General features: G+C 43.0%; 1 protein-coding gene across 1 annotated transcript in view; it reads right to left on the reverse strand.

The window, feature by feature from the left end:
* Positions 1-1,051: 1,051 nt before the first annotated feature.
* The window catches only part of LOC143301460 (uncharacterized), a 36,607-nt gene continuing 10,933 nt past the window's right edge, over positions 1,052-26,725 (reverse strand). Inside the window, exons 2-9 of the mRNA XM_076615766.1 lie at positions 16,190-16,395; positions 14,920-15,016; positions 13,837-13,892; positions 12,276-12,426; positions 10,472-10,523; positions 9,661-9,759; positions 9,191-9,277; positions 1,052-7,037 (exon numbers count right to left, since the gene is read on the reverse strand). Coding sequence (XP_076471881.1) covers positions 5,454-7,037; positions 9,191-9,277; positions 9,661-9,759; positions 10,472-10,523; positions 12,276-12,426; positions 13,837-13,892; positions 14,920-15,016; positions 16,190-16,313 — 2,250 coding nt within the window. The 5' untranslated portion in view covers positions 16,314-16,395 and the 3' untranslated portion in view covers positions 1,052-5,453. The remainder of the gene's footprint in view (positions 7,038-9,190; positions 9,278-9,660; positions 9,760-10,471; positions 10,524-12,275; positions 12,427-13,836; positions 13,893-14,919; positions 15,017-16,189; positions 16,396-26,725) is intronic.

A 26,725-nucleotide genomic window follows, 5' to 3' on the forward strand; every position in this document is an offset into this window, starting at 1 on the left:
GCGGTCCGATTTTTTGCTCTTTTTTTTCCCCACCCCTATCCTAGGAATGTTGGGTTTATGTCTAGGAATTTTCGCGAGAGCCTTACACGCCATAACGTTACCACCCCGACACATTATTCGTTCTGTCGTTGACATATACACACTTCAGTATACCCATGTGCACGCATTCCTGCGTCACTTCCACCCCCCAACCTTCCCCCCGCAACCCCCACCCCCACACACACATACTCTTTTACACACACACTCCCCCGAACGATCCGAACAATCCACGTACAATTTCTTCGTGTGCATCACTGATCCTTTCATCTGTCAATAACCGTGGCTTATTTACAAGTAAAGTCAAAGCTTATTAAGTCAAATCAAGAAAAAGAAGAACTGCTTTCATTCTGTTTAACAATTAAACCGTTGCGGTAACATAACTCCCTGCTTCTAGTTCTGTGCTTTTGGATGTAGAAGCTAAGACATTTTCCTTGCTCTTTTCAACGTTCAAAAAACCTTTACTTGCTCGTTTTATCGTCCTCAGGCACACACACACACACACACACACACACACAAATAGCGTCACTTTTATGACGCATGCTTTCTCGATTATTCCCCACTGTATTTGTTGTGGTTTTTTGTATTTACCGAATTTTCTCCTTTTTTTCGTTAATAAATGACTATACAACTGAATAAAAAACAAAGTAAAAAACAACAACAACAAAACCAACAACAAAAAAGCACAAAGACTGTTATCCCAATAAGTACCAAGGCCATGCCTACGATCAAATGATCGAAACGAATATTGAATCACACTGAAACGATAAAACAAAGCAGAAATACATTAGCAAAATAATTAGCCAAATAAAGAAGTAAGTTAAACAAACACGGACTGTTCTGCCACTTGTTCAATGCAACCTTCAAATCGAAACATACATTGAGTCTGGAATGTAAAGTATTTGTTTCTAAGAATGAAAATAAAGGTTCACTTTTCCGTCGCTTTTCTTCTTCTTTTTCACTGGTCAAATACATGTCCAGAGAGAGAGAGAGAGAGTTGGGGGTGGGGGGGGGGGGGGGGGGGGGGGAAGAGAGAATATCAACAAATACACAAACAAAATAAATCACAAATTAGAATAATCAAACAAAATACTCAGAAAAACCAACGAATTTCGATTCGCGACATTATTCTTATTTCTCGTATGCAAACCCCACCAATCTACCTTGAGACGTCCAGGTACAGATACACATCTTACATTCCCATCAGACTGTGCAGTAGACATATATATTACCAGTACGACTATTAATCAACGAAATGCGTGCACAAATTCTTCAAAGATTAAAAGAAACCTCTAAGTTCTAACTCAATAAACATCATACAATCGTTTGATACACACACAAAACGTTAACGATTAACAACACAGAAGCAAATTTTCGGCAAAAACGCCCTTTTCAAGTTAACAAATACAACACAAGTCGAATTTATCAGTGTACAAAATATGTATCTTTAAACAAGTTTTTATGTAAATCTCTCCTTCCTTTAAAAAAAAAAATATTAAACGTATTTTGTACCCAGTATAATTCTATCTTAGTATGGTCTTTATAAGGATGAAAATAACGATTTTGCTCAACGTCTGCGCCTATATTGTCTTATCAAAAGTTCGATTTCCAAAACGATTCTGTTCGGGTTTGTTTGTTGTTGAATGTTTCTTTTTTAAACATATTTTCATGGTAAGCTGCAGCCCATCTTTTGCCGGGAAAAAAACTGAAGTATTTGAAACTTGTGCAATGCATTGTGCAATTTCCACAAAGACGAACATTCTAATGTGTCAAAATAAAGTAAAGAAAATCGTACTTACGTGTAACATTTTCCATTCAAAGTACCTGTTTATTGTCACTGTGAGATAAAAACGAAACAAAGTAAGCCAAAAATAAACAAACGAACAAAACACAAGGCCCTGTTCCCCTCTCTCACTTGTGGAAAAGCATGGTCAGAAAATTATAACAGCTGCCAAATAGTCTACAGACTTGATTTCGGAACTGCTGGCTGGCTCTTTAAATATATCGCTAAAATTTCACGGAATGAGCTGAAACAAATAAGCAAGTACGCGCTTAGCCGAGTATATAAACACGAGGCAGAGCAAAACTCGTGTACACTATCTTCTCCGCTGTCGTCAACATGCAGATACTACGGTCAGAGCAAGCACTGACGATACGGCCACACAAAGTGCTGTGATGTTTTTATCCGACAGCCTCTGACTGGAGAGTGACTGCGAAGAAATGAGGACCCACCACTTGTTAGTTCTGTTATGTTTCAGTGACGCACTTATGCAGTCTTGGTATTGCACACACGCTATCTCTGTTTAGGTCAGCGCTAACGTTGAGAACGTAACTAAGATGGTATGGTATAGCACTGCGCGCCGTTTACCTATCCTATCCTACCCTCACAGAGAACTCATCTCCAAACAGAGGATAAGCTTATGTCGTGACTTTAAACATATACTGATATGCCTGCTAGCGTAGCCATGCTTGCATCACGAATACACTGTACTGACTGGCAATGTAATGTGCGTACATTATACTGCGCGATGTCACTGGTCTAGCAATTACACATCTGGAACGCATACATAAATTGAGAGAACACGACATGTAAAGTATACGGGAGTCCTGTCTTTCGTATATATCCCCTGTCAAAGCCAAGTCTTAAGCATACACTGTGATGACCACGTGTATCCGGTGCGCTGTTGCACCCCTGCAGAAAATGGTCAAACCATGTATCACGCACACGCTGTCGAAGTGTAATTATTAACTGTGAGTGTTCAAAACATGTTAACTGAAAGGACTATAACCTACTCCGCTCTGTCATGTTCGTAGGTCTTATGTAGCATGCATTATACATGCATATCATTACGCTAAAATGCAAATGCTACTACTACTACTAAAAATAACTGAACTCAAAGATAATATAAAACTAGAGCAAAAAAAAAAAAGTTCTCGTTTCCATACACGACTTGAATTTCCATTCCATTTTTGGTCGATACCTTTTTGACATTCATAGTTTTGGTAAACTGACATAATTTGGAAGTGGACCTATTTCTTTCTCTACAATTATGTTTCATCCAACATTTTGTCTATTGAGTAACTTTTCCGGGCTTCAGGAAAGACACTGCAATATGGCACACTGTTACTCCGTAATCCCCCGCCCTCCATCTGTCAGTCTGTGCATTCAGCTTGGTTAGCCTGCAACCAATATCAATCTGACCACACACATCCGTTGATCCCATTATCATTAATGAATTGTGTATGATCACACACAAACTTTAACATCATTATCATTAAATGTTATCTCGACATAATTTGTAACTCATAAAACAACAGAGATTGCACCAACAGAAGTGAAAGAGACTGACATTTCTTTTTTTTTTTTTTTTTTTCATATTGGAGCAGGAAAACACATACTGACCGAAACTAGGGCTAGAGAGAGAGAGAGAGAGAGAGATTCAGAAAGTCTGCTGTTTCCAACAAGGAATAGAGCGTTTTCTGAGTCCATACATAGACCATTTCTCACAATATTTATCAGCACGAACATAACGAGTGTGTGAGCACCCAGTGCAAGCATCAGCAGCAATTCACTGAACAGACAACAGGGGCCGACTGTTCTGCGGACCAAGCGTCTGTCACCACCACCTGTACACCCAGACTCTCAAGCACCCAGTGATGACACACGCTGAACAACCCTTCTGTCCCAGTGGGCCACAAGGCACCCTCGCAGCTTGGGCTGTCCACAGCATGCCGAAGTTCCAGTCACACAGTTCAGATTCGGAAGTGGACTGGGGGCCACAAGATGAACAAGGCTTTTCATGACTGAGGTTGCATCCATATTGATTCAACAAAGGTCGACACTGACGACACCAATTCCAAGCTATAACAACAACCTCTAGAAATGTAACTTCAAGATTTAAAAAAAAAGAAAAAAAAGTACAACTCACAAAATAAGGATCTAGTCTCAAATTAACACCAGAATATTTTTCTTTCTTTTTTTTTTTCTAAGATGTTAAACTAAAAATCTAACAATGTTCATAAAATAAAGTTGTTACATTTTCCACTCAAACATTTTATGTTGACAGATAAAAAAAATGAGCACTATTCTTTTTAGTGGCGTTCTGTACTTCAGGCCTTTAGCAACAGCCTACACAGTCAGATCTTTCCTTTTGCAAACTCTGTTTCCATCAGATCATGAAGTTATGCCCTAAGTTGAACAAAACCTATCCGACAAATCATAAGCAGCTAAACAATGCCATATGCAAACAACAAATGATGAAAATTTTAAAATGTACGTTCTTAATATTTTTGTTCCCAACTTAAAAAACAAACCAACCCAAAAACCCTACAACCCCAAAAGTTGCCGTTAGTTGATCGGATTTATTCTCTCACTCACTTTTCTCTCCCTAACACAACACAACACACACACACACAACTTTCTTTCACCTTGGGGACTGCACAAAGTAACATAATATTCTTTTCATCTTCACAGTAATGTTTAAGGAATATGCACACAACGTTCCAACACAAGGGACACACTGATGATCAAAACGTAAAACAAGCAAAAGCATTACAACCAGCTACTGGAACATAAGTATGAGCTATATAAACGGCGTGAACATACTTCTGTGAACAGTGTCTTTTAAAGTTACAAAGGCATCAACAACCGTCTTGCAAGCGGTCCTCTGGTCCCCTTGATTCAATGGCTGGTTTGTTTGAGTGAACGTTATCAGCAAAAGTCAATCATTTCCTGTCACTGGTGTCAGGTCAGAGCAAACCTGATAGTATACTAAGCCCTAAATGCGTAGATACTTGTGCAACTAAGTAAGTATGTGTGTTTTCATGTACGTTGCTCTCAAATGTGTCCGCTCTCCTTCGACAAGCAATCTCAGAAAAGCACGGTTCGACATGACTTTGCCAAGTCGGATTAACCGGGTACCTCACACAGCACTGCACTATGGTTTCCAGATTTATTCAAAGAGTTTCCTTGCACTCTTAAATGTTTTTGTGTAATAGTTCCTGCGTGTTACTGGGTTACAGATCGGGTTATTCGCACTGCAGGATATTTAAGAGAGCATAGAGCTCCATATCAACTGCTTCCTGCTCCCAGAAACATCACAGGTAACCATCCATTGAGAAAAGCACCGTTTTATGTTCTGCATGGTACACAGAAGGCGATTCCCTTACTAATTTTTGTCCTCCGCTATTGCGGGCTGTGAGCGTTTTGTTCCAGCATGTTAATTCAAACACTGTCAAATGCGAGCGTGCAAGCACTTGCTGCATGAATTTAAAAACGTTTTGGAGAAGTGGCGAGCCTTTATCCCCTGACGAAACAGGCTTTGCCTCAACCCGCATACCACCCTTCATGCAGCGTCGGCACTCACGGCGCTGAGTCTGCTGACTACAGCTGACCCATCAAAAAAACATGAAGGTGGTCATCGTTTTCTGTTGGCCGTCCTGCCTGTGGGTTTTGTTTGCAGCTGTGATGCTCTTGGGGTCTTCATCTGCTCCTTGTTAAGACCCCCTTTGTTCAAGCCCTGCTTGTGGCCCCCGTGACTTTTGTTATCACTTCCATGGTCCTTGTCCCTTTCTTGCCTGTGCCCGTTCACTTTGCTCACGCTGTCCCTGTGCCCTTCCTTGGTCTTGTTCACGCTTTGTTTCACACCGTTTCCTCTGTCCACGCTTTGTTTTTGCGAATTTGATTTTTCTTTGTTCGACTGCGATTCACCGCTTTTGTTCCCGTTTTGCCTACCGCCACCGGTTCCCGAGTCCACGCCTTGTTTCACCCCACCACTCCCTTTGTCCGCACTCTGTCTGTGAGTGTTGATGTTGTGCACGTGCACCAACGAAGGGAGGGCGCGGGGGGCGAAGGTGGCCACGTTGCAGACGTTGCCATGGAAGTCCCCTGGCTCCTCCAGCCCCGCGCTGTGGGACCGGTCCTCCGCGCCGGGGGATGTCACGTCCGACGACGTCTCCGAGGCTGAGGCGGCCATGCTGACGTCCACGCTGATTTTCTCGTCCACGGGCAGCGACGGGAAGCGGTCGGCGGTGGGCAAGACGTGCTGCAGGTCCATCAGTCTGGGGCTGTCCGCTTGGCTGCTGGCCCGGCTGCCCGGCCTGGACCCCTCCCTCCCCACCCTGCCCTCTTCCTTGCCCCCGGACACGTAGTCTCTAGCACCACACACCTTGGCTTTAGCCATGACCGAGGACCTGGGACTGGCTGCCCGCCCCGTTCTGCTTGTGGCGACTGTGGGCAGTCTGGGGCTGGAGGAACGACTGCTGCCCGGAGTGGACAGTCTTGGACTGGCCGACCTGCTGTCCAGAGACGTCCTCTTGGCCGCTCGGTGCACACCGTTCACCGTGGTGGCCACACACACGGCGCCACCCCTGCTCTCTTTCCCCTGACCACCAGGACTGGACGCTCGGTCTCCGTGGCCCAAGGAGTCGTGAACTCCGTTCTTGTCAGGGTCGGGAGAGTCCGGCGCTGTTCTGGACACCGGTCTGCCGTTCGTCAAATGCCCCGCACTCGGCTTCGCGTTTGTTTTGGACTTGGACTCCCCAGGTCGCCGGCACTCTGGTTTCACATCATCCGATTTCTCTGGCGACGGTGTCGTTTGCATCTTCTGCTTCCTACCGCGCCCCACCTTCTGGGCGTTCTCCAGCGATTTCCTCTTCATCTTCAGCGTCTCTCTCTTGTGCAGGTTCCAGAAATCTTTCTTCTTCATCTTCACCTTCTGTGTGGCTCCCTGGTAGGAGGACTGAGCACCACGGATACTTCCAGACTTGGACACCGGTCTGCCAACGCCGGGCTTTTTCGGTCGTTGTCGGTCTGGTGTGGAAGACGACTTGTCTGACGGCACGTGCGGCAGGGTGTAGGCGGGAGAGCCGTTGTGGCCGGCCTGCTCCAGCCGTCGTCTCTTGGCCTGTGACGACTGCAGCTGCCGCAGTCTGTCGGTCAGCAGTCGTCTCTTCCGCCGGGGCTTTTCGTAGATGGTGTAGAACAGCCGTAGTGGTTTCTCCTGGAACACATGTTTCTTATGTTTCACATGTCGCTTATTGATTTAAATCTTTTACTTTGAGATACAAGACAAAACACAGCGTTCTATACACCGTCTAGAAAAAAAAAAACTTCAGTAAAACAAGCTTGAGCTCATATCATTCTCTTTCATTTCATACATACCATCAACAAACACATTGGCTAAAGATACACAGGAAATTCTTTATATGTCGGGTATTGACTTATTCGGAACTGACCAGTAGTTCTATCTATCCCCTGTAAGCTGAATAGGAAGTGTTGATGAGTGACAGCAAAGGTCATCTCGAACACACACTGAAGTGATTAAAAAAAAAGCCATAACATACCATGTACAATGAAAATGTGTATATGTGTGTGTATGTGCGTGAGTACGCATGTGTGTGTGTGTGTGTGTGTGTGTGTGTGTGTGTGTGTGTGTGTGTGTGTGCGCGCGCGCCTGTCTGTGTTTGTTTATGTTCGTATATGTGTATCCTGTGGCACAGTCTAAACAACGTGTATGAACGATTGTTTTTATCCTCAAGTCTGATCGACTATTGTAATATACAGTCACGCATTATATGTTGTCGAACGTGTGTGTAATAAAGAAAGCATAAAGAGATAGTCAACTAAGTATGGCAGAAGAAATACAAAATTCCCTAAACTGAATTCACACCATTAACTTTGCATTATATCTGCACAAGAGACTGAACTATGTCACACTAACAACACTACAGCCTGCAAGGAAAAAAGCCCACTGATATGGCTTGAAAAAAGAAAGCATTACATCTTAAGGTCAGTCAGTGTGTGTACTGAACCAAGCAAGCGTCACGCGGAAAATCGTTTGATACTGGATAAGACATGCGAAATGAATTATTTTCTATGCGAAAAGGAACACCGCAAAAAGTAGGGCATGTCGGGTTTTCCGATGTAGGTATCAATGACACAGATCTCAGTCAGACCAAGAGCTCATATGACCTGAAAGGGAACTGACGACAAACACTGATAGCCCACTCTTCCTGATGACTACTGGCCCCTATCGAAGCGTATCTCACTGCTGTCAGTTATCAGTCAACTTCTGCTGACAAGACAGACGTCCCCCCTGGGATAACCACATACAATAAAACTTGCTGCCTAAAAACCGGATCGTAAATTTCACCATAATTTCACCCTGTGACCCTAATAAAAGATGTATGCTCACTCCGTTCGGGACAGGATTCCCCCTTGGAAAGCCAGATGGACCTTACATCGGACAGACACTCAGAACTTGCCCTCTCGAAATGCTTAACTTTCACAACACCAACTCCCCAGCACTGAACAACCTAAAAAAAAGTAAAACCGACACAACACCATGACCCTAGCACTGAACAACTTGAAAAAGTAACCCCCTCACAACACCATGACCCCAGCGCTGAACAACTTCACCTTGTGGACACATGCCAACAGGACGTTATTCTCAGATCTACTTATCTATTCATGTCATCGGGGCCTCCCCAGAACACACTGATTCGTTTTGTTGAAGACGAAAGTGAAACAGGCCAGATTCTATCCACACTGTCTGTCGCTGACTGCGCTGCTCTGATGTCAATTAAATGACCCCTGAACACAAACCTCACAGCGCTCCACTGAAACAAAAACGTTTCCTTGAAGCTACAGAGGACCCACATGATACACGGGTTGTCCAGCTGTGATCAGGAGCCGGTTCCACTTGCATGCAGTTGGGGTTATTCTTAGCCCCAGAACTTGGTTCATTTTGTTTTCTATATTTCGATGATGAAGAATGATGATGGGGTAATAAAGGTGTTGCTATGGTGGTCTATTCGGGTTTAGGGCTAGCCACTTGACAAGACTGTACTCTCAGTCAATATATTCTGGTGTCAACCAGGTTGAAAAGCACCTGCAGTGTTGGTCAGAAAATCTGAGCAAACAAATTTGAGCAACATACCCAAAGACACATCCGTTAAGCGGATGTTCCTCGACTGTGTGGTCAGTCTTCCCATTTGAACCCACAGCACACTAACTCTCGTAAGGAGCCGGCCATGGGCCGAAAGAATCCCACTTCCGATGGGGATCGAACTCGGGTTCTGCAGAGCTGTCAGTTCGCGACGCTAACCGATTCGGCGGCTGGCGCAACAACAGTTTCTCCAGCATGACACTCACCCTGGTCCAGGAATAGATGAAGGTGACGTCTAGCAGGGTGAACTCATCGCTGATGACCTCCTCCCTCTGGGTGTAGAATAGGTCGATCTGCCCAACACCACACACGTCCAACTTCAACACACTGTCCAGCCTTTACAAAGACAGGCCGGTGAACACACACATTTTGAAGACGGAGGTTTGATAATGTTGAAACAGACAGACAGACTGGCAGGCGGACAGACAGATTTTGCATACTGAGGTGAATAACTGTGAGACAGGTAGACAAGAGACAGGCAGGTGGACTGACACATTTTACACACTGAGATAGATAATACTGAGACAGGTAGACAGAGGCATACTCACATTCATTTATTCAGTGGAGCACAGATCTATCAACTGAGAGACAGATACACATACATATAGATAGATTAGCAGACTGCACGACAGACTGACGAAAAGACGAACATGTTCAAGGTCACTACCTGTCTTACCTGAAATTTGTCTGACAAGCTGAACTTGCTGCGGATGAACTTTTTCAGAATGCCCATCGTGACGTCTGAGGGACACAGCAGGTAGCGTCTGTCTCCTGCCTGGAAGCAATATAAATATATATTTGTATACACAGGTACCTTTATATACATCTTCCTGCTGATCCACCTTCGTCAAGGATGAATGCAGACGTGTTCAAACCACGCGTGCGTGTTACATGAACACACAGACATTAGTAAAAGCAATGACACCCGCAAGTGCGTATGTGTAAACCCACCTGCACAAAATGTCATCGGTTATTAAATACCGAACATTTTCGATACATAAGAAACAAAAATGAGCAGCGATGGAAACGGTTACTCTCTGTGTGCGTGTGTGTGTGTGTGTGTGTGTGTGTGTGTGTGTCTGCGCGCGTAAATGCGCTTGTGTTTGGGTACGAAAACGTGCTCGTGTATGTATGCATTCTTGTTCCTGTGCAAGAACACGCACACGTTGAAGTTATGCTTGCGTGCACATCACAAATACATACAATATGACTCTAGGAAAATCAAACAGGAGTAAAACAATAACCCCCCTCGCCCACCCCACCCCCAACACACCACGAACAGGCGGTGGGTGGTAGGAGGGGGGGTCCATCTGCGCTTGCCAAGGTTCGTTCCAGCAATCTGTACAGCACTTCTCAAGATTTTGATTCAGATGAACAACAAAGCACTTCCTCTCCAGCATCCATTGTGACGTACAAATGGGTCTGATCCTATGTCTAACTAACTAACTGCAAGGCCAGTGTAATCATCAACATGATCGATAACTTACCTTCTTTGAACGTGCGGTGGACCTCTTCGTTTCCGTGTACACGCCACCGTCACTGCAAGGAAAGAAGTTCAATCAGAAGATTGAGGGACTTGAAAACGTACTGCACTGACAAAAAAGTTTGTTTTTTTTTCCTCCTCTACTGAAATTACGTTCAATAATAATCTTCACATGTGCGCGCGCATCTGTGTGTGTGTGTGTGTGTGTGTGTGTGTGTGTGTGCGTGCGTGTACGCGCGCGGGCGGGCGTGCGTGCGTGCGTACGTGTGTGTGTGTGTGTGTGTGTGTGTGTGTACGCGCGCGGGCGTGCGTACATTTGTGCGTGCTTGCGTGTATGTGCGTATGTGTGTATGCGTATGTGCGTGTGTGTGTAGGTGTATGTTATTGTGTGTGCTTATGTGTTTGTATATATGTGTGTGTTTGCCTGGCGCACCGTATATGTGTATACACATGTCTGTGCGTGTGTTGGTGTGCGCGCGCATACACAATAGAGTAAGGGACTGTATAAACATATATGCGTGGGCGCTAGAGTGCGTATGTGCGTCTGCTCTTGAATAAGAACGCAAGCAGTTTCGAAGTTTTGGAATAGTATCCATCGAGAACCTAAAAGTCATCAGCTGTGTCAGTGAAAATGCTGCCCAGCACACACTGTAAAACAAAGGAAACAAGTACAATGGACGATGCTGACAAAGAGAAGGAGGAAAGGAACAAAACCAAAAGGAAAGAAAGAAAGTAGGAACAAGAGAAAGAAAAAAACAATACATGTCTTGAATTCACGTCGTTTAGCAGGAATTTTGTTACAACCTTAAAATCAAAGCAACAGCCTACCTATCTCACTCTCCTGACCAAGCGCTGTCGTCAAGTAATTTTTTGCATGGGACGGTAAATGAAACACCTTCATGCTGTTGCATACACTAACAGAAAAACAAAACATGAAAACAAAAACGGAAACCCAAACAGATACATACAGACAAGACAGGACAGCGAGAAAACCTTAAACAGTCCTGTGTATCATGACTGGTATTATTACTGATTTCTCTGTGTGAAATGGAGGCTGCTCTGCCCCGGGAAGAGTGCATCGACTACAGTGCATTGCCACCCATTGCTTTGCTTTCTTTGTTGTTGTTGTTGTTTTGTTTTTGTCTGTTTTGTTTTTTCTGTTTTTCGGTATTCAAGTCGTTCGTTATACCTGTGCATTTTTCCACACAATTTTGCCAGAGATACCAACCCTTCTGTTGCTGTGGGTATATGCGCTAAGTGCACGCAACACACGGTACCCCAGTTTATCCTCATCCAAAACACTGGCGCCTAGAGGTCTAGTGGAGGGACGGGGGTGGGGGTGTGTGTAAAATTCCCCGGTTCATATCACATAACATCAACCTGAGACTGGAACCGAAGACACGACAGGCGCAACAGCCAAGTGGTTAAAGCGTTAGACTTTCAATCTGAGGTTTCCGGGTTCGAATCTCGGTAACGGCGCCTGGCGGGTAAAGGGTGGAGGTTTTTCCGAGCTCCCAGGTCAACATATGCGCAGTACCTGCTTGTGCTTGTACCCCCTTCGTGTGTATACGCAAACAGAACATCCAAGTACGCACGTTAAAGATCCTGTACTCCATGTAAGCGTTCGGAGGCTTACAGAAACAAGAACATGCCCGGCATGCACACATCCGAAAACGGGAGTATGGCTGCCTACATGGCGGGGAAAAAAACGGTCATACACGTAAAAGCCCACTCGTGTACATACGAGTGAACGTGGGAGTTGCAGCCCACGAAAGAAGAAGAAGAAGAACCGAAGACCCAATACATACGGCGTGGCCATGTGCAGGACGAGGGAGATGCGGTGGTCGGGCATGCAGTGGACGGGCACGAGGAGGGCCTGGCCCCTCTGTTCCAGGTCCATGCGGTTCGTCTTCACCTCAGGGTGCGCCTTCAGGAACTCCCGCCGTCGCCTCATCTCCTCTGCACAGCGCAGCATCATGAACTATGACTGACTGTACTAATCTAGATGGTCTCAGTGCGTCTCTGGTCGATGCACATCTCTCTCTCTCCCTCTCTCTCCCTCTCTCTCATTCAGACACACCACACACACACACACACACACATTCACTCACACTAATACACACAAGCACACACACACATATATTAACTCACACAGTCATACGCACACACACGCGTGCGCGCACACACATTCACTACAACAGAAACATCCTCGCCTGCTGGATATGATCGCAAGAAAACAATTCAATTAACCAGGAGCATTAACGTGACTGTGTGTGAATGTATGTGTGTGGGGGGGCGGATGTGGGGGGAAGGGGGGTTGTGCTGTGTACGAGAGTGTGTGCATATGAGAAACAGAAGTGGAGTGAGGGTGGGGTTATGTGGTGTGCGCATATGTGTGTGTGTGTGTGTGTGTGTGTGTGTGTGTGTGTGTGTGTGTGTGTGTGTGCGTGCGTTTGCGCGCGCGCGCATGTATGGGTGAGTGTAAGTATATGTGTGTGTGTGTGTGTGTGTGTGTGTGTGTGTGTGTGTGTGTGTGTGTGTTTGTGTGTGTGTTTGCGCGTGTGTGTTCGAGGGAGAGTGAGAGTGTGTGTTTTCTATGTCACACCCCCTTCCCCCTCTTCGTTCCTGCTCGCGTAAATGTTAGGCCTGGAGCGCGCATCTTGTGTACACAGATACACTGCATGCACATGTGAATGAATGTGTGTTTGAACTAACTGAAGTGCCAGAGGGGGTGTGGTCCAAGAACCTCACACACTAAAGGCGCACGACGCCACTGTGCCCACTCTTCAGGCGTGTACAAAATCAAACTCCACTACTTAAGCACGTCTGCTATTGAACTGTCGTTTGATTAAATAAAACAAAATTTTACAAAAGAAAGAAAAACATGACTTCTCCCAAGCTGAGTGTAGGTGAACACTGAATTTGCAGTGTTTCTCGTCATATGTGGATTGTATGTTCTGTCACAACACCCCCCCCCACACACACACACATGTGCACATAATTATACACACAAACACCATTACTTAGCATGGACTGACCAAAATCCGAGTTTGAGATGAGCAGTTAGTGCACAGTGTGCAAAAACTGTTTCATGCATTCATAATTCAAAACACACACACACACACACACACAAAGACACGAAAATATTTATGTAACCGAGGAAACAATGTCTTCATCAAATGAGTCCTATCAATTATCATAGTTCACTCTCAAGTCACTGTTTTAACACTGTCCCTGTACTGATGATTCAAAATTACACAAGCACACACAGCGCACGCGCATTCACAACACACACGCAAGCACACACACACACACACAGAGGTAGACATGTATGTCAAAGACACAAACAGTCCAGGAAGCCTCTCTTACCGTCAAACAAATCCGGGATCAGTTTGTATACCAGATCCTGCAGGGTTTTGTCCGATCTGAAAACCAAGTACATACAAACATACGTACATACATACATACATACACAGTCAGGCAGTCTTCATGCATCGTTATGTTTCTGAAACAACAACCTATTTATAATGGATTTCCAATTACTTGTTCCCATTCTATACGTCAAATTCTAACAAACTTACAAACAGTTACCAAGTGACAGTCTATTCTAAAGGGGGGAAAAAAGACGAAAAAAAAAAAAAAATCCACGTCCATAAGAATAGCGAGGAAGCGAAAGGAAGGAGTGACGGAGGGAACGAGAGAGAAACAGGAGTGAAGAAAGAGAAACGGACGGATCGAGAGTGATAGACAGACACAACGTACAGAGAGGACAAAGATCAGGCGACGTGTACAGACAGGGATGCAGATTGGGGTAGAGAGTGACAGAAAGAAAGAAACAGAGAGAGGGAGAGAGAGAGAGAGAGAAAGGGGAGGGAAGAATACAGAGACAGACAACAAAGATAAACAAAATCTCCAATTCACGTGCTGTGTTTCACTTTTGAAGATAGCTATTAACAAACACAACTGAATTATAATCAATACACATTTTCTATACTAAAGGTGCAGATTAGAAAGACCCATGTAGTCTATCCTACCACTAAATCAACACAATAAAACTCATGTTCTTGCAATACAAAAATAAATAAATATAACTTTGCACTACCGTTGAACAAAAAAGACATGCGCATGTGAGTGCGCGCGCAGTTGTGTGTGTGTGTGTATGTGTGTGTGTGTGTGTGTGTGTGTGTGTGTGTGTGTGTGTGTGTGTGTGTGTGTGTGTGTGTGTGTGTGTGAACTTTTACAAAAAAATATCTTCTTACAATCCTTTTTTTTTCCGTAAAAAATACACACCAAATTTCTTCCTGTGTGGCGTAATTATGTCTCGTTTTATAAATGTAATGGTTCATATACATTCTATAAATGCAGCAGAGGTGACCGAGAACTGTACTTCGTGGCTTATAAAAACAAGACAACAAAGGCATACTGTTGCCGTGACTGTCGACTCGTTTTTACCTGATATTGAGCAGTGGCCGTGTTTTGTGAACCTGCACATCACAGATGGGGCAGTATTTGCTCGACTCCAGGTACCGCACGATGCACGACCGGCAAACTGTACACACACACACACAACACCACACAGAAGCAGGGTAATAATCATCACGTGCTCCGTTCTCAATATCCTCCTCTCTTCCCTCGCCTAACAAACGCACACACACTCTCTAACACGCACGCATGCACACACGCATATGATCGCGCGCGCGCGCACAGAGAAACATACACACACACACACTTTATGAACAAGCATGGCCCAAAAGAACACACGGTTCCTGACTAACCCATTTTTCTCTGTTATGGTAATGCCCATTCATTTAATGGTATTTATAGCTGAGTAGAGGTGAGTGGCTACCCGACATAATGGGTCGGGGAAGGTCATTTTTCTCTGTTATGGTAATGCCCATTCATTTAATGGTATTTATAGCCGAGTAGAGGTGAGTGGCTACCCGACATAATGGGTCGGGGAAGGTCATTTTTCTCTGTTATGGTAATGCCCATTCATTTAATGGTATTTATAGTTGAGTAGAGGTGAGTGGCTACCCGACATAATGGGTCGGGGAAGGTCATTTTTCTCTTATGGTAATGCCCATTCATTTAATGGTATTTATAGCCGAGTAGAGGTGAGTGGCTACCCGACATAATGGGTCGGGGAAGGTCATTTTTCTCTTATGGTAATGCCCATTCATTTAATGGTATTTATAGCTGAGTAGAGGTGAGCGGCTACCCGACATAATGGGTCGGGGAAGGTCATTTTTCTCTGTCATGGTAATGCCCATTCATTTAATGGTATTTATAGCTGAGTAGAGGCGAGTGGATACCCGACATAATGGGTCGGGGAAGGTCATGACGGCGGAAAGAAAGGACTGGGCCCCACCTTCCTATGCCGAGCCCCAGACACAGTGGATATGAATTCACTGCCCTGACGGTCGTAAATGGCGAAAGGACTTTAACTACTGTAACCCATGGGTGTTTTTGTTGTTGTTGTTGTTGGGTTTGGTTTGTTTTGTTTTTTTCTCTCTCTCCTTTATTCTTTATATAGTTTTGAAACAACGAACAGTTTAAGCTATCTTTAAAATTCCGACCAATTAAAAAAAAAATTCGAGAGTGAATGATGGATCATGGGGTAGTTTGATTAAAAACAACAACAACCCAACAACATAAAATAACACACACACACACAGACACACACACACACACACACACACACACACACACACACAAAACTCACAAGAGTGGAGGCACTCGATGATGGTAGTGGCGTCGATGAAGTATCCCCCGCACAGGACACACATGAGGTGCTCGTTCAGATCCTTCACGCGGACCTTGGAGCAGTACTGGTGCTGATGATACATGCTGCCGATCTGGTCCGACCTCCCCTCGTCCCTGGCTGGTGTCGGTGCTGATTGTCCCCCCCTACCGCCCCTCACCGCCACCCTGAACAACAAACACAGATCCTTTGTAAAACAGGTACACAGTCTCCCTGAACAACACACAACACAGATCCTTTATAAAACAGGTACACAGTCTCCCTGAACAACACAACACAGATCCATTGTAAAACAGGTACACAGTCTCCCTGAACAACACAACACAGATCCATTGTAAAACAGGTTCACATAATCCCTAAACAACACAACACAGATCCACTGTAAAACAGGTACACAGTCTCCCTGAACAACACAACACAGATCCTTTGTAAAACAGGTACACAGTCTCCCTGAACAACACACAACACAGGTCCATTGTAAAACAGGTTCACATAATCCCTGAACAACACACAACACAGATCCACTGTAAAACAGGTACACAGTCTCCCTGAACAACACACAACACAGATCCATTGTAAAACAGGTACACAGTCTCCCTGAACAACACACAACACAGATCCATTGTAGAACAGGAACACAGTCTCCCTGAACAACACACAACACAGATCCTTTGTAAAACAGGTACACAGTCTCCCTGAACAACACAACACAGATCCATTGTAAAACAGGTTCACATAATCCCTAAACAACACAACACAGATCCACTGTAAAACAGGTACACAGTCTCCCTGAACAACACACAACACAGATCCTTTGTAAAACAGGTACACAGTCTCCCTGAACAACACACAACACAGGTCCATTGTAAAACAGGTTCACATAATCCCTGAACAACACACAACACAGATCCACTGTAAAACAGGTACACAGTCTCCCTGAACAACACACAACACAGATCCATTGTAAAACAGGTACACAGTCTCCCTGAACAACACAACACAGATCCATTGTAAAACAGGTACACAGTCTCCCTGAACAACACACAACACAGATCCATTGTAAAACAGGTACACAGTCTCCCTGAACAACACACAACACAGATCCATTGTAAAACAGGAACACTGTCTCCCTGAACAACACACAACACAGATCCTTTGTAAAACAGGTACACAGTCTCCCTGAACAACACACAACACAGATCCTTTGTAAAACAGGTACACAGTCTCCCTGAACAACACACAACACAGATCCATTGTAAAACAGGTACACAGTCTCCCTGAACAACACACAACACAGGTCCATTGTAAAACAGGTTCACATAATCCCTGAACAACACACAACACAGATCCACTGTAAAACAGGTACACAGTCTCCCTGAACAACACAACACAGATCCATTGTAAAACAGGTACACAGTCTCCCTGAACAACACACAACACAGATCCATTGTAAAACAGGTCCACAGTCTCCCTGAACAACACACAACACAGATCCTTTGTAAAACAGGAACACAGTCTCCCTGAACAACACACAACACAGATCCTTTGTAGAACAGGTACACAGTCTCCCTGAACAACACACAACACAGATCCTTTGTAAAACAGGTACACAGTCTCCCTGAACAACACACAACACAGATCCTTTGTAAAACAGGTACACAGTCTCCCTGAACAACACACAACACAGATCCATTGTAAAACAGGTTCACATAATCCATGAACAATACACAACACAAATCCATTGAAAAACAGGTTCAGTGACTCAGTAAAACACACACACACACACACAAAAAACCCACTACAATAGATAAACCATGGTAAAACGGTTTTATGTATAATTGCACACACACACACACACACACACACACACACACACACACTTGTGTGTGTGTGTGTGTGTGTGTGTGTGTGTGTGTGTGTGTGTGTGTGTGTGTGTAAGTGTCCATGCAACTCAACTCAGTCTAGAGTTATGCATGCGTGTGACTGACTGGTGTGAAAGCGCTTTGATTTGTCTCTGCACAAGATTCAGCGATGTACAATTACACTAATTATCATCATTATCAAATCTCTTTATCAGCTTCCATTCGAAAACGGTGCAGCGAAGGAGGCCTTTTGAACACAGCGCCCAATGAAACAATGAAAGCCCAGCAGAGAACGGGACCCAGACTCTAGAAAAGATCGGGATTTTTTTTCCCCATTCATGCATTCTTCTTTTTCAACCCCCCCCCCCATCCCCTCCCTCCCAAACCATGAGATCTTGTGACGTATTCTTGGTGTTAGTCTTTTCGGGTGAGACGATAAACCCGAGACCCCTTGTGCAGCATGCACCAAGCGCTCGTAAAAGAACCCACGGCAACAAAGAAACAAAGTGAGTTGTCCATCCAAAGGTAAATTCTGTACAAAAAATAAAATAAAATAAAATAAAAGGCAATGCAGTGCCGGATAAAGGCGAAGCGCTCTCCACAGGAACCGCAGTCCCAGTTTAACAAAGAGAAATCTGTTGTGATTATATGAGCACCACAATACAACTATACAATTCAATGCTTTTTTTCCCTTCTTCTTTCTTTATGTTTTCATTTATCTATTTGTGTTGTACAGGCGCAGTGATTGGACACTAACTATGTCAAGGTCAAACTCGTTCTCAAGCCGCACCACAAAAATGAGCAATGCGCGTTTGCAAAATGTACCGACCACTCAGTACACAGTGACTGACCCACTTTCTTAATACTGGCTTTAAATCGAAGACATTCACGCTCACATATCAATTTCCTTGTGTGTGACTGTGTGTACCTACCAACACCCAGTGTCTCTACACAGACACCAACTCCGTTCCTTAACCAGCGTATGTCCTCTACATCTGTGAAAGATTCATGACTGGAAAGCCAGGGGAGAAAAACGAAAACGAAAACGAAAACCAGTACTTCAAGAACTTTTCTCTCATAAGTCTACACAGTTGTTTTTATCAAAGCACACGCAAACGAACCCATGCCAACAAAAGTGAAGTCCCTGGGAAAAAATGTCTATGAGTAAGTCCACTTTGATAGTACAGCAAATACATTTGCAGACAAAGAGAGAGAGAGAGAGAAAGAAACTCCACACACACACACACACACAGCCATCTACAGTTCTTAGAGAATGAATTAAAACAAACATATCAAAACATAGGTCACTAAAGGGACATAAGAAAACAGAAACGAAAAAAAGAGCATGGAAAAACAACAACAAAACACGGCTGGGGTTGCCAAAGTAGACGGGCAGATGAGGTGGACTTTCGTCTCCATGAAGACGTTGCAAGTTTTTTTCAGATTCTGGAGCTGTTCTCGATGCCTTATTTTACAACGAAAAAAAACAACAAAAAAACAACTCCAGGCCCATATAATGCCCTCGGTTCAAGGAATTAAAAAACAAAAAAACAACAAAAACAAAAAAACAAAAAAAAACATCCTCAGCCGATGAAATAACGAACAAAAGAGGAGACCGAATGAAAAAACAACAACACAAAACAAAGAAAGAAAACGAAAACTGATTAAAACATAAAAAAAAACAAAAAACCGTCAAACAGCGTTGTGGGATGGGTGATGCAGAGAATGAGGAGCGGCCATTCAACTTCGAATAACAGTCCAGTATCAACATTCGCTATGTTAATAAACTGAAACCACCAATTACAGGTTAGAACTAGAAGTAAAAACAACAACAAAATCATACTGATATCTGAGTCGTGAAGCATGATTTTGTAGCAGTAGCAAAAAAGGGAATATTCAAGAATGAAACTGAAAAACGAAATACACTGAAACTTCACCTGAAACGAGTAACTAATCATATGGAACTGAATGAAAATGACGGATAAAAATACAGTGGCAAACCGAGAATGGAACAGAATCTTAGTTTTAAATATACTGCAATAAAATAACTACCACAAACGAAGATCAACTCAAAACTGTGGAAGGAACAAAGCGCCTGAGAAAAAAAAGTTACATTTTTCGATATTCATGAAATAGATGCATCTCAAATGCAGATCGTGGTCTCAAAATCAGATAAATTTTTATATTAAATAGTTAGAAAACGTGCACAGAGTGATAAGACGGTATGAGATTCACAGAGATGGATCAAGCTAACTCAGAACGAGTACAGATGGCAAAGTTTTGAGACAGAACAAAGCCAGATGGGGAGTTACACAGTTTCCTGTTTCGCCAGATCTTCTAAACTTTCAGACTGGGCACCTAATCGACAGTCATTATTCAAACATAACTGATTTGTGCATCCCTTCAAACAAATATCTGGGAATAATTCCATGCGCAAACTTATTCAGAAAGCGTGAATTCTTGTTTTCTACTAACCTCTCTTGTTAAATTAACGACTTCCCTTTTTCTGAAGTCCATAAAGTAATTTTCTTCAATAGCAGTTCTGCTATCGACTATCTTGCACATTAATTCTTAGTTCTTCCGGTTTCCTGAAACCCCTCCCCTCCTCCCATACCTTTTATCTATTTATATTGATAACATTCAAATGTCAAACTTCATACCTCCAGTAGATGTCTACAATAACAGAATATATGACGGGACATTCAACGTAATTCCTGTTCCACTGAGAGAAAAAAAGAAAAAAAAAGAGCGCTTTAAAAATATGTTCATGTGTTACTAGTCAGTGGCATCAGGGGATCACTGTTTTTCTACCCCCTCCCCTATTAAGCGCGCACTCGCACAGCCACCCCCCCCCCCCACACACACACATATATATATATATATATATTGTTGTGTGTGTGTGTGTGTGTGTGCGCGCGCGCGCCAAAATAATGACCCTATTACAGAATTAATATCACTCTTTCTTATCACTTGCACTTCAACTTTCGGATCGAGTTTCCAACCACCGACATGTTATGTTCGCAGTCACACACACGTGTTGCCGTTTCCACCCCCGCTCCCGCACGCACCCACACACGGGCGCGCGCGCGCACACACACACACACAGCACAGCACAGCACAACACAGGCCCAGCCAGGCCTCGGCAGAAGGAGATGGTGTGTAGCCCCTCAGAAAGAGAACTGTCGCTCAAGACATGGCAAGCAGCCAGCCAGAGAGAGAATCACGGAATCAATAGAAGAGACCCCGCTTGCCGCTCTTTCCCAGTCCCACAAGAAACGATGTTATTACCTCCCCCCTCCCCGAGCTGAAACTAAACCGACACAGAGCGAAGACCCAAGCAGTGCTTCTCTCTACCCAGTTAGTTGGGGTTTTTTAATGCCCCCAACCCCACTCCCCCCCCCCACCCCCCGCCCCAACGACGATCATCTCAGTCCAAGAAACAATGTCACCCCCCTACCCCCACCCCAGAGCTGAAACTAAACTGAGACAGAGCGAGTATCTTGATCCAAGCAGTGCCTCTCTCTACCCCGTTAGTTTTTAAGAATATCCCCCCACGACGATTATCAAAACAGTCATAAATTTAGTCCACATGTTTCTTCAATTTTCATGTTCTGGAATGCACAGTCCCAGCAGTCAATCGCACGTCATCTTCGGACACTATGGAGAGGGCTCACCCTCTCGGACAACGTAACCCAATCCCTGAACAACTTGACAGAAAGGGCCTCTGCTAATATCCTTGAACTCTAAACTCCACGTGACACGACTGACCACCGCTGACCAACTCGGAAGTTTAGGGGCGATTAAACGATTAGGGGCTGAAGACGTTCGAGACAAAAACCACCATTTTATTGTATTCATTTATTGACTCACTTGTGTAAACAAAGTGAGTCTATGTTTTAACCCGGTGTTCGGTTGTCTCTGTGTGTGTGTGTGTGTGTGTGTGTGTGTGTGTGTGTGTCCGTGTGCCTGTGTGTCTGTGGTAAACTTTAACATTGACATTTTCTCTGCAAATACTTTGTCAGTTGACACCAAATTAGGCATAAAAATAGGAAACATTCAGTTCTTTCCAGTCATCTTGTTTAAAACAATATCGCACCCCTGGGATGGGCACAAAAAAAAAGAAGCCTAATTATATACAAACTGCATTTACTGTTATATTTATATTTTTTGTATTCTCTAAACTTGGCACTTTGATCTCATATTCTGACACAACAACAAGAGGAGTCATTATCATCATTTTTTGTTCAAACGGGAACTTCTTTTGCTAAGCATGGAATTTTTATTTATTTTGTAAACGTTTTTGGTGCAGATAGTAAAAAAGGGAAATTACTCTGTAATTAATGCTAGGGGACTTAATTTGCTTTAAACTGATCTTTCTCATCTTAAACATTACATTTTGAAATTATACTCAATACATAAAAAGCTTGGATTTTTTAAAAAGTGTATCACAAGTGAGTCTTGAAGGCCTTGCCTCTCTTGTTTGTTTTTTTTTTATTGTGGGAATACTCAACAACAAACACTGCCCCGAAGAGCACAATGTACAACTCTTTTAATGGACAACGCAGACAGGCGATTTTCCACAGAAAATGTCTGCAACAGACAGACAGAACAAGAACGATGCAAGAGAGAAGGGAAAATAGGTGGAAAAAGCCGCACTACATAATACGTATACATCCATTGTTGTTCTTTTTCCTGACGTTTCTTCTCGTTTCTGGCTGGAAAGCCATTTTCAGTGCAGAAAATAAAAATTAATTATTTGTACCGCACATTCAAAAGAAGGTACTGTCTACTCACTCACACACACACACACACACACACACACACACATATATATATATATATATACATACACGCACATATATATTTAATATACACATCACTCTCTCTTATCTACACACATCAATTCAGCTAAGTATTCTCACTCCAGTAATGGTTACCTGCAGTCTGTCTCATAATAATATAGGCGGCTGAGCCATGATTCGAACAAGCGCGCTCAGATTCTCTCACTTCTTAGGCGGACGCGTTACCTCTAAATTACAGCAAGGTTTATTCAAAACAGTCTTTTGACTAAAAGAAAAAAAAGAAAGAAATGCAGCAAAATTTAATAAAGGATCCTCTCAGCTCAAAAACTGCAGCAAAGTTTACGTTAATATGCATCACAAAAAAGCAAGTAATGATGGGACAAGCATACGCACAAAAAGAAAAAAACGACAACAACAAAAAGAAGTAAATAATTAGCTTCCCCACAACCTGTCCTCTTCGTATCGAGTGCACGAGAGTTAACATGGCCAAGTGCGATAACTCTCGCTGTGGCCTGTCTTTTAAAGTCCGCGTTGTGAACAGTGTACAACAGATTTTTCAGGACAAAATGAAAAGGCATGTGAGTTGTAATAAATAAGACGGTGAATTTGGTGGTGAAAAAAACAACAAAAAAAAACAACAACCTTCGTCTGAATTGAGTTGTTTTCACCGCACACACACACACACACACACACACACACACACACACACAAGATTCAAAGAAATTTAATCCTTTTGCCCCTTTTGGGGTGTAGAGGATACAATAACAATACATACTCATTGAATCACAACTTCAGTCCAACGATGTCTCCGAAACACGCAAAAATGCACACCCACGCACACACACAAGCGCGCGCGCGCTAATGATAATCATTTGCAACAAAACAATTCAAACTTAAACATACTGACAAGTAAATTAAGTTGTGTTTTCTTCCCAGCAGTGAATAAATTGCATAAACCGAACATTGACATGAATATGTGATTTATATGTATGTGGTATCAATTTATTTCGAATTACAGTATTTTGGGGACGTTCATAATTTTTTTTCAATTTCTTTTGAAGACATGGATGTGTGGATTAACATTTGCAGCTCTGGAAATGCCCATTGCTGTTCTGAAAATGCCCCACCAAATTAAACAAACAATCAAAAACATTACAAAGAAAACGAAACATTTTAGTGTTTAAAACTGGACTAATTTACTGAGTTGAGAGTCGTGAAAACAATAACAACAACAACAACAACAACACACACACACACACACACACAGAGGTGCGCGCAAGAACTGCATACAAATAAATCGGACCAAACGATACTTTATTGTCACGACTTTCAACTCAATAAAGGAGTCCAGTTCTAAACACTAAAATGTTTCGTTTCGTTTGTAATGCTTTTGATTATTTGTTTCTTTAAACTGGAGGGACAGTTTCAGAATACAATGGGCATCTGAAAGCTGCAAATCTTAATACACACATACATGTCTTCAAAAGAAGCGAGCAGTTTGTTTCATGCAAGCGAACAATGAAGGTGGCCACTGATGACGATGCACTGACGATGCTGTCAGCGTCACACTACACTGCTGATTAACGAACATCACCTTTACCCCCTCGGGGATCGCCGAGATTCGAACCAGCGTCCTCACCTGTCTTCAGAGTGAGCGGTGATTCACAAACAACTAATCTATTCTGTCCTTTTATCTCCCAGTCAATTCATTTAGTTATGAAGGCAATTTAAGAAATACCATCTTAAACAAATTTTTATTTTCGTTCCGCCGGGTTATAGTTTAACTTCGCAAAGACAATGAGAAAACGTAAGATTTTTTTTTTTTTTTTTTTTTTTTTTTTTAATTTCACATTCACATTCCCGTTCCGTCAGAAAACAGTGGTGTACCCTTTGTCTTCCGTGTTCCCCTCCTCCGCACATTCACATTATGCACACTGTCCGCCGTCGACAAGACTACACCAATCGATGTTCAGAACACAATCTGCATAATTATGAGACCATATTTTACACACACACATTCCATTAATTTCAGACCGTAATTAAGAGTACAACGGCGATACAAGGGATCATGAGACAATTATGGTCAATTAAATATATATATCTTAAAAAAAAGAAAAAAAGAAAGAAAGAAAAATAAACAATTATATATATATACGTGCTCTGCTGATCTACCCCACATAGTTCTAAGCAATAAAGTCAATTATTCATAAAGACCGATCCCTAGCACTGAAAATCACTAAAAAAAAAAAAAAATGACTGTGTCTCGAAAACGAAAAGAATCAATATTGGCTAAGACTGAATCAAATAACTGGATAAAAATAAAGTAATAATTTTTTTTTTTTTAAATACAGCACTAAAACTGGATGAAAGAAAATCATAGCACAAAAACTATGCAATAAATTGTAAGAAATGGTGCAACTTCACCGGAATCTAATTGATTTATGTAATTCTGTATATTATTTTTCACAAAGGAAAGAAACAGGAACAATTTAAGGGTTAGATTATCTTGCGAAAGAACCTGTGTGTGTGTGTGTGTGTGTGTGTGCGCGCGCGCAGAAAAACGGTAACTTCTGACAGTTTGTAGTCGAGTAAGCCCTGCAGTAATAACAATCGTCTCCTGTCCTTTTATGAATCCAGACCAAGACGAGGTTTTGTATCTCTGTGAAAAGACCGGGGGGTGGGGAGGGGGGGAGGGGGGGAGAGGGAAGAGGAAAACAGAGAAAACTACCCCAAAAAATGCATAAATAACACGTAATGTTTAACAGTAACAATTCAATAATGGTAATAATAATCAGAAACCATTAACACAATTCTGAAGTACATTAAAAGGAATGTAGAAATAGGGCTATGAACTAATGCCTGTGAAAGATCGACCATAAGAACCTCGTCAGAAATAACTTTCGAAAATTCATCTGCAGAGCAGTTACTCTCTTTGAAATACTTGGGCAATAAGTTACTCTCTTTGAAATACTTGGGCAATAAGGTACATAACTGCTGACAGTGAAACAAACAATGATGTAAGCTGAACTGCTTACCACAGATGCATTTGCGCATGTAACATGTGTGTGTGTGTGTGTGTGTGTGTGTGTGTGTGTGTGTGTGTGTGTGTGTGTGTGTATGTGTGTGTGTGTGTGTGTGTGTGTGTGTGTGTGTGACAGTGACAAAGAGGGAGACAGTGAAGTCTTTTTCTCGTTTTTTCTTTGTCTCAGATTTCCGTTTGTTTTGTCAAGCTATTGACAGAATCTGAAAACTACGTTCTTCTGCTTCCTATACAAATATACCATGTCAGTGTGCTTACGACTCGAAACACCTACATATTTCACAAAGAAGAATAATTCAAACCAAGTTTCCCGTCTTGTCAACAACCAATAAATCATTGAGCACTACAAATATACTCGACCGTTTCACCAGTGTGCACGGACGTGGGTGTTAGTGTGTGAAAGAAAGTGTGATTTTGGTGTGTGTGTGTGTGTGTGTGTGTGTGTGTGTGTGTGTGTGTGTTGATGTTACTTTGCAACTGCTCTCGTTTTAGTTAATCAAATAAAAAAGACTGTCTCGCCTTCACACATTTACAAGTAACACACACACACACACACGCGCGCGCGCGCATATATTTGTGTGTGCGTGCACACCTAACAGACCGACCGAGAGAGTGACAGGCGCGCGAGCCCGTGCTCACTGGAGCTATTTGTGCATTTGCATGCATGCCAATACATCTCTGTGTATAAGTAACTGGCTCGCGCATGCGCCGCCAGCACGCAACACCCAAACGTGCGCGTAGCATCCGATCAACACTGCACAAGAAAGGTGATGTGTCAGAATAATCAGCCTGT

Source organism: Babylonia areolata, chromosome 2 (genome assembly GCF_041734735.1).
Source record: "Babylonia areolata isolate BAREFJ2019XMU chromosome 2, ASM4173473v1, whole genome shotgun sequence".
Lineage (NCBI taxonomy): Eukaryota > Metazoa > Mollusca > Gastropoda > Neogastropoda > Buccinidae > Babylonia > Babylonia areolata.